The 9722-nt window shown below is 34.8% G+C and overlaps 1 protein-coding gene across 1 annotated transcript in view; it reads left to right on the top strand.

The window, feature by feature from the left end:
- The first annotated feature begins 7286 nt into the window (after nucleotides 1–7286).
- LOC106471502 (histamine H1 receptor-like) overlaps nucleotides 7287–9722 on the top strand; it is a 65176-nt gene continuing 62740 nt past the window's right edge. Inside the window, exon 1 of the mRNA XM_013932104.2 lies at nucleotides 7287–7847. Coding sequence (XP_013787558.2) covers nucleotides 7755–7847 — 93 coding nt within the window. The 5' untranslated portion in view covers nucleotides 7287–7754. The remainder of the gene's footprint in view (nucleotides 7848–9722) is intronic.

Below are 9722 nucleotides of genomic sequence, written 5' to 3'. Positions count from 1 at the left end.
ATTAAGAAAGGACTTGTATCGCTGAAGTTTCTCGGAAAGAATTTATACCGGAAATTAACAGACAAGCAGATACGCAACAGTATATTTATTGCAACAGTACTTCTTTAAATATAGGATTTCTAGAATAATACAAAATAATTCTAATCATAGACACCGAAATCTATAAGTCCACTTGTCTTAGGGGCCTAACATTACTTAAGCCTTTATAAGGTACGGCTTATATTCGATTAAGAGATAAATTAACTGTAACTTGTGCACGTTTTCTGCTTTAGTATAGTTATGGATAAACTTTACCGTACTTAATACTATCAATAAATAAACTTATAATGTGTTATGGATAAACTTTACCGTACTTAATACTATCAATAAATAAACTTATAATGTGTTATGGATAAACTTTACCGTACTTAATACTATCAATAAATAAACTTATAATGTGTTATGGATAAACTTTACCGTACTTAATACTATCAATAAATAAACTTATAATGTTATTTTACAACCTAACATGAGACCTTTTTAAAAATTTTGATAAGCATTTATTACGTTGTTGTACAAAATATCTATTAAAGTATATTTCCATCATCATTTTGTTTAGATCCGTTGAAATGAAGTGCGCATTTAGATAGTAAGTATTATTAGTGAGTATTATTATAACAGATTTATTAAGCAACTTACCCAATAATTCAACATAAACATATTATCATCGAAAAATCGAGGATAAAGATTAGCACTTTATTTAGGGCGAGTAATTTGTTCTTTTCACTGAATGAATTGGAAGCTTACAAGTGCTACTACCTGGGCCGCTACTTTAATAATGACGCATTGGTAAGGTAACACATTTGAAATTCATGTGAATTTTTGTATTATTCTTTACATACACATATGTGAAATCACAGTAGTTGCTACCCAAAATTATTATTCTAGTGACTGAAGCGGAATCATGTGGTTCAATAATGGAGATTTGCCTAAATTATTCTAGTGACTGTAGTGGAATAACGTGGTTCAGTAGTGGAGATTTACCAAAATTATTCTAGTGACTGAAGCGGAATAGCGTGATTCAATAATGGAGATTTGCCTAAATTATTCTAGTGACTGAAGCGGAATCATGTGGTTCAATAATGGAGATTTGCCAAAATTCTTCTAGTGACTGAAGCGGAATCATGTGGTTCAATAATGGAGATTTGCCTAAATTCTTCTATTGACTGAAGCGGAATCATGTGGTTCAATAATGGAGATTTACCAGAATTATTTTAGTGACTGAAGCGGAATCAACAATGGAGATTTACCAAATTTATTATTCTAGTGACTGAAGCGGAATCAATAATGGAGATTTACCAAATTTATTATTCTAGTGACTGAAGCGGAATAACGTGGTTCAGTAATGGAGATTTGTTCGGTTTCATAGTCTTATATAAAACAGACTCAGTACTAAGCATAGGTTTAAGAAAACCTTGTCGTAAATTAGAGAGAACATAGTGGTTAGCGTGCTGGGCTGTGAATTCAAGGATCCACGGTACGAGTCCCGTTTTTGAAAACTCGCACTCCGTACTTTTAGACTGTGGGTGCGTTGCAAGTATGATATCCAACTAATTTGGATTAAGAAAACCAAAGAGTTGGCGGCGAATGTTGATTACACTGGCACGCGATGGTTTTATTGCCTTGAAATGTTTTATATGTTCTACAGTAATTCCCGTACGCTGAATTCGGAAATGATATCCAATTTTATCCATCGCGTACACATTTTTCACAAACGTTATATATACTTGAATCATTTTCATTGAAATCGGGCCAGATTTTGTTATGCTTAATATATTGACAACAACTGGCTATACATTTCTCTGGCACCAATCGCGACGTGAGAGTCTTATCGATTGTTCTAGAACCCAAACATAACAAACAAAATAAAAAATGTTCATTATGGTACACAAAATAATAATTTGATCGAATTAAGATATTTTTTTTTCATCCCGATTTGTAAAATAATCCTTACGTGATAGTAAAAAAAAGATTATTATTTTCGAAATCTGCGTAGCTGAATTATGAAAAAATCCGTTATTAAAACCAAAACAACTTTTATGAAGTTTAAAATCCCAGGCACGTGTTACCTGCCTTCCCTGTAATAAGTAGCCTTCGTGGGGCTTTGAGCGTTTTCCCAAGCCAAACAACAAAAAAAATACACATCACAGAGTGAAAACATTATACAAAATGAAAGCTTAGAAACGCGAGAGATTGGGTGTTTACGAAGACTGTAACTTCAAAAATGATACACATGAACGTTCTGAGGCACCGAATAATTCTTAGTTGTCTGGTACCATAATAGGGAAATTCAATTTTCCACTCTCTTAGATCTTGACTACAGTGGTAGTTGGTAGTTCAGTATCTTATTAAGACTTACAGGACACACAAAAAAAGAGGTAAGAATGAAATTGACAAAGTATGTACTCAGATAATGTAATCCACGAGCTTAAGAACAAGTGGCGTTCCCACGTGCGTAACATGAATAAGATAACCCTGTTCTACAAATGAGGAAAATAAGTACAGTTAAGGTATAAAAACTACTTTATCGTTTTTTCAGCCCACGCAATTTCACGTGATTTTATACGTAATAAAAATTAATTCCTTACTTACAGACAAAAAACAACAAAGAAACCCCAAAACCTACTACTTAATGGAATCTTGTGTTCAGCCCCCCAGTGGCACAGCGGTATGTCTACGGACTTACAACGCTAGAAATCGGGTTTCAATACCCGTGGTGGGCATAGCACAGATAGCCCATTCTGTAGCTTTGTGCTTAACTTCAAACAAACAAACCTTCTGTATATGTCTGCGTTGAATTTCGTGTAAAACTACTCGAGAGGTATGTGCACTAGCAGTATCTAATTTAGCAGTGATAGGCTAGAGGGAAGGAAGCTGGTCAAAATCAACCACTGCCAGCTCATAGGCTACTCTTTACCAATGAATAGTGGAATTTACCATCACATTATAACGCCCCTACAACTGAAAGGACGAGCGTGTTCAGCGAGAGGGTTTGACCCTGCGAGTCAAATATCCTAACCACAGAGGGAAGTCAGCTAGTGAATAGCACTCACCGCCATTTCTTTGGCTACTTTCGTCAGAACCACCCTTGGGTAATCACAACCGTCAGTCAAACGAATACACAAGAGGATTATTTTGATATTCATTAATAAACTTAGTATTTCGAAAATTGTTAAATTTCGAAGTCTGCATTCAAGGAAGGTCCAGTTCAATCTACATTTTGAACAACGTGCGTTATTGGGTTATACTGTAACGTTGAAAAGACAACAACAATAACATATGCGTTATTTGATTCCGATCCCGGGGGGGGGGGACCTATATCATAGTGAAAGTATCAAACACTTTCTAATCACAATGAGAAAAACTTATACAGTGGATAGGTGAAGTGAAGAAAAAGTGACATTGGTCATAATTTTTACATTGATTTGGTTATAAACAGTTTAGTATTTCTTTACTCTTTATCACTAGACAAAAAAATGAACTAGCACTCTCCATGTGAGGATGGCACAGACGTTCGTATTAAAGCAATACAAAAGTCGCTTGGATTTTCTTCTCTACAGGCCATTAGAAACTAAATATGAAGAGCTACATGGTAAAGTCACTCTATCTCCTGTGTATATGCCGCTTTTCAGCTATCCAGAGCGTCCCAAAGTCGAAAACTGACGAATAGCCAAAACCGAGATTTCTTATTTTTGTTTATCATCATCTTTCTTCAACAGGCCTAGCGCCTACCTAGTTCTAGCAGTAACTATAATTTTATCATCATTTGATAGAGCAAAACAGTTTTCACGATCTTTGACTACCTATTTTATTATTATTATTTGCAAAATTTAAAAAAAGGTCATAATTTTAGTGTAAACGATGCTACTATCCCTTGAAGGAAGTATTTTTACATAAATCTAGTGTTCCTTTAAAAAGCTTATGTTCAGGGCGAAACAGAAATTACCAGCCAATAACACATGAACATCAGAGGACTGTAACATGTATAAACTCAATGCTTTGGACACTATACAATCAGTGTCTTTAGGGAACCAACCCCTATATTATATATGAGGTGAAGGAGTAAAAAAATCAATACAAATACAAGTCATCAGGAGCTAGGTATGAATAGCTACCTGGCATAGTCACCCAATTTCGTACATTACTGGCTTTCTCTCTGGCAAAACAAATAGAACCAGTATTTCAAATCGTAAACTGTTACTCTATTGTAAAATAGTTATAAAAACTAGCATTCTAAAGTTAACTAAAGGAAAAGAATAATGATGAAAGCTGAGGTTCTATTCAAACACACCAAGCTTTCGATAAACAAAGTTGGGAAGCCAGTAATGTAGGGATTTTATTATCCATGTATAGTTGAGACAGCTTAGTCTCCTATGAGATCATTAGCCGGATCAAGTGATATGCCCACTTCCATCCCTATCTTGTTTGGTTCCTTTTTTCGAGTTCAGTAGCCAGCTCTACATGGATTTTTTATTCAGCGATAATATTTTTCCTATACTTGTAAACTCAATCACAAGCGCAGGGTGATAATAGAACAAGACAGCTGTGTAGAAAAAAAGGGTAAACTACTATGAGAATTATACAGACAGAAAAACTATTCACAGATTTCATAAGATTTTTATAGATAATACAAATAAAAAGGTTGTCATAAATTTTCAACTGCAATGAACGTCGCACAGAAAAACGATTTTATAAACTACAGAATTGTTACTAGAGTTAGAGAGTCAGATTTAATACATACTGAACAAATACTAAATATTAAAATTATAAAAAGAACTATTCGGTGACAAAATAATTACAAAAACGTTGCAGTGGACAACAAAAAGTTATTTCAAAATATGTATTTTACTGATTATTTATATTTAAAAGGGATCTATATTATTGTATTTCTCGATATAAGTGTTAGATTTCTATGTTAACAAGTGTTTTGGAGTATTAAGTGTTTATCTTCTCCTGGTAAGTATTTGTTTGCTAGTGTTTAGTTCTTGTTTTCTTGCATTAAGTGTATCTTCTCATGGTAAGTATTTGTTTGCTGGTGTTTAGTTCTTGTTTTCTTGCATTAAGTGTTTATCTTCTCATGGTAAGTGTTTGTTTGCTGGTGTTTAGTTCTTGTTTTCTTGTATTAAGTGTTTATCTTCTCCTGGTAAGTATTTGTTTGCTGGTGTTTAGTTCTTGTTTTCTTGTATTCAAGTCTTTATCTTCTCATGGTAAGTATTTGTTTGCTGGTGTTTAGTTCTTGTTTTCTTGTATTAAGTGTTTATCTTCTCATGGTAAGTATTTGTTTACTGAGGTTTAGTTCTTGTTTTCTTGTGCTAAGAGTTATTTTCTGGTGGCAAGTGATAGTTTTTCATGTTACGTATTTGTTTTCTTGTGATAAGTGTTTTTTCTAGTGCTTGATGTTTTCTCACCGTGAATGCTAAGTGTTTATTCTCTCGTGGCAAGTGATTTTTATTTTAGAATTGCACAATGTCAAAAGTTAGGTACAAGTAGTATATCAGGATAACATACGTTTCCTACCCTCTTAGTTAATCGATAAATAGTTCAAAATTTTAGTGTAAGTCAGGTTTTGTTATTAATCTGAGGACGTTACTCAAAGGCACCGCGAAATTCCTCTCGTATTAGTTATTCATGGGGCTAGATAAGTCACAAAGAACATCACATGTGCTCTTCATTAGGGAAAATATGTTACAGCTAGAAACAGTGGTCTAGATAAGTCACAAAGAACATCACATGTGCTCTTCATTAGGGAAGATATGTTACAGCTAGAAACAATGGTCTAGATAAGTCACAAAGGAGATCACATGTGCTCTTCATTAGGGAAGATATGTTACAGCTAGAAACAGTGGTCTAGATAAATCACAAAGGAGATCACATGTGATCTTCATTAGGGAAGATATGTTACAGCTAGAAACAATGGTCTAGATAAGTCACAAAGGACATCACATGTGATCTTCATTATGGAAGGTATGCTACAGTGTTTTTTCTATTGTCAGGTGATGGCCCAAAACTATGGCATCTCTTGATGACGTGAGAGTGGCCCTCAATCACGTGGATAGCGCATGCACCTGGAGCGAGAAGTGTATAGACAGCTTTTATCCTAACATCACTTAACTTGTGAACTATAAGTAGAATCTGCCTCTCTCTCTACAAACGAGCTTGCCCAGTTTTCAATCTTAATGCTGATTGTGTTATTTCTAGCAAAGATTGTGATTGTTTGCAAACTTGTTTCCATTTTCTTTTTGTAACTCAGACTCACTCAAAGGCAGAGGAAATTCAGGCAGAGCTTTGTGATATAGTATCTGTTGAATCTTCCTGTTATCTTGTGGATCCTACCTTCTACTCCACGCGAAATTAGGGAAATCTGAGAAGAACACACACATAAAAAACTCAAGTTGATAATCAATGGGTTAGCCGACTACTTGTTGACGTACAATAAATACCAGTTCAACATTCAAACTGTAAGAACGAAATTGAAAGAAATTTCCTAACTTCATTTTGTTATATAAAAACAAATGAACGATTCATAAAGAAGTACAGAACAGACCAGAAACATGATTTAAAAAACAAATATTTTTAACGTTCTTGGATTTCGTATTTCTGTACATTATTAGCATTTTTTTACTTTTTTGCTTGTGAAAGAATTTGTTTCTTGCTTTTCAAATGAAAAATATAGATAACTTTGCTGTCCATATGAAGAACCAAAAATATAATTAGCTTAATTTCCATAAGATGGCGCTGTAACGAAGTCTTCTCTGATGGAGCGTGGGTTAGAAAGCAGCGCATGGCAAGTAACGAGTGCAACTGACACAGACAAACATTTACAAAACCCAGTCTGTACTCGTTCAAGTTCAAAGCATGAGTGTGTGTCTTTTGGTCACTTTATGGAAAGAACCATTAGCAGATTAATTGTGACGTTTATTACCTATCGCTTAATTAACCTGAACAAGAAATGTCATGAGGCCATAAAGGATTGTATATAGAATACTTGTGCTTCTTATTCGTTCTTTGCCTTGAATGACTTTTTTGTTCTTAGCCCATTGAGACACGGGTAGAGTAACCAGTTGTTTCATGTCATAGTTTTATAATAAACTGTATATGATTATCTTAAGTTAGTTGCAACACCTTATAGGTCCTCTCTACGAGTTCCAAAGAAAGTGATTTGTGTCTTACTCACTTGATGTAACTAATTCCGTAGCGCGACAAGTAACAATGCAGTCTGAAGCACTGCATTAACTACAGATAACAAATTTTATTGCTTCACTAAGCTCTAACAGTTTGACCATTTATGAATTCGGCTCAGATGAAATAAATTGATGGGAAGAATGAACATGTTGTTATTGATGGAAATGAACATGCTGTTATTCGTGTGCTTCAAGATGATGCTCACCAAACTATATTAGTTTAGATTAATAAATGTTTACAACTTGACCAGAACTGACAAGTTCTAACACTCGGTTTATCTCGGATCAACGGGATACTCTGGGATTTATTCTCAACTGTTACTACTTATTAACTGTTCTGTGAGGCTGGAGAACTACAAGGAAATTGACCTTGCCATACAAATTTTTCAAAATAATTCTGGATTTTATCCACCAGGTCCTAAACTCACGGTGTTCATTCCCGAGAAGGGAGGGAGTAGCTCCGGCGGGAGTCGAACATCGGCTGGTCGGAGCTACAGCAGTGGCTATCTGGATAATCCCGCAATAGCCGCGCCGATGGGTGTCAGTTTATATGCTCTCAGCCTCCTGACGTTCGTCGGTAATGCTATGGTTCTTCATGCTATCAGAACAGAGCGGAGACTTCAGACTGTAAGTTGTAACTATCATCGTTATGGATTGTGTTTTAGGTTCAATTTTAGTACATTTATAATATAAACATTGATCATTCACCACACTCTCAGTGCAGTGTTTCAAACTAAAGCTCTAGAATTTCATCTGTTTATCCTGAGAAATTTATAAAACTATGTTCATCTTGAGTTATTTGTAGAAATATGTTTACCCTCAGCATCTTCTTATTTATCCTGAGCAGTTTGTAAAGTAATGTTCATCTTGGAGCATATGTTTCACCGCTTGACAACAGTTTTAAAAACAAACAAGCTCTACAGGAAAATAACTATAATCGATAACTTATTAACATAAAATAGTGTGTAGATTCTGCATAAATAGGTTTATCATACTGCGAGTTAAAATTCAAGTTTGTGCTATGATTCTAATATGTTAATGAACACGGTATTTAAATGTTTAAACACATCAAATAAAACTATCACGCTAGTAAAATGGCAGGAGGTTCAATAGTGGATAACAGCTGTAGACTGGTAAAATGGCAGGAGGTTCAATAGTGGATAACAGGTATAGACTAGTAAAATGGCAGGAGGTTCAATAGTGAATGTCTGGTAAAATGGGAGAATGATTATTTGGTGGATGAGAATTGGTTATTTGACAACTAAAATGGTTTGTGAATTAACTACCGGATGTCTGGTGTCGAGTTTATTAAGCCCTCAGTAAGTATTAAATACCACCTGCTACTATGATTAAGTAGAATACTTAATTTTCTCTACTGGTGACAAACCCATACAGTGGAAGATGTAGGAAGTATCCAAGGAATATTGGAGTCATATATAAGAAAGTAAAATAAAGTTTTTTGGATAGTTTGCTGGATGATCTTCATTCGTAACTAACAGAATGGTAAACGTAATGATTTGTGAGGAAAATCATGAACAGTAGAGTCGCTTATAAGATGTGGATAACAAAGATCCATTTTGTGTCTTGTTACAAACTTTATGATGTTGATCTGCATGAAGTTTGAATCGTCGTTTTCTAGCGATGGTGAGATGATATCTGGTAACAGTTCGCAAGTCGTCCCCAGACTACCGCACACTTGTGAAACTCGGTACATTATCAAAAATCGTATGCATTATATTTGGATAAGGAAAATCGTCAGAAAAAAAAGACTTGATAGTGGATAAAAAATGAAAATTGCTAGGCACAAAAACAGATAAAACTGATGAACGAATAAGAATACAAGATGGGAAAATGTTATATATTATCTATACCTGTTATCCACTATTGAATCTTCTACCATTTACTAGGGTATATCTGTTATCCACTATTGAACCTCCTGCCATTTTACCAGTCTACACCTGTTATCCACTATTGAATCTCCTACTTTTACTAGGGTATATCTGTTATCCACTATTGAACCACCTGCCATTTTGTTAGTCTGTACCTGTTATCCACTAGTGAAACATCCTACTATTTTACTAGTCTGCATCAGACATTTACTATTGAACCTCCTGCCATTTTACTAGTCTATACCTGTTATCCACTGGTGAACCTCTGCCATTTTAATAGTTATACCTGTTATCCACTATTGAACCTCCTGCCATTTTACTAGTTTATACCTGTTATCCACTATTGAACCTCCTACTATCGTACTAGTCTATACCTGTTATCCACTGGTGAGCCTTTTGCCATTTTAATAGTCTATACCTGTTATCCACTATTGAACATCCTACTATCGTACTAGTCTATACCTGTTATCCACTGGTGAGCCTTTTGCCATTTTAATAGTCTATACCTGTTATCCACTATTGAACATCCTACTATCGTACTAGTCTATACCTGTTATCCACTGGTGAGCCTTTTGCCATTTTAATAGTCTATACCTGTTATCCACTATTGAAC

This window comes from Limulus polyphemus, unplaced genomic scaffold, assembly GCF_000517525.1.
Source record: "Limulus polyphemus unplaced genomic scaffold, Limulus_polyphemus-2.1.2 Scaffold4660, whole genome shotgun sequence".
NCBI lineage: Eukaryota > Metazoa > Arthropoda > Merostomata > Xiphosura > Limulidae > Limulus > Limulus polyphemus.
The sequence above is the reverse complement of the archived record's forward strand: the minus strand, read 5'-3'. Positions and strand labels throughout refer to the sequence as shown.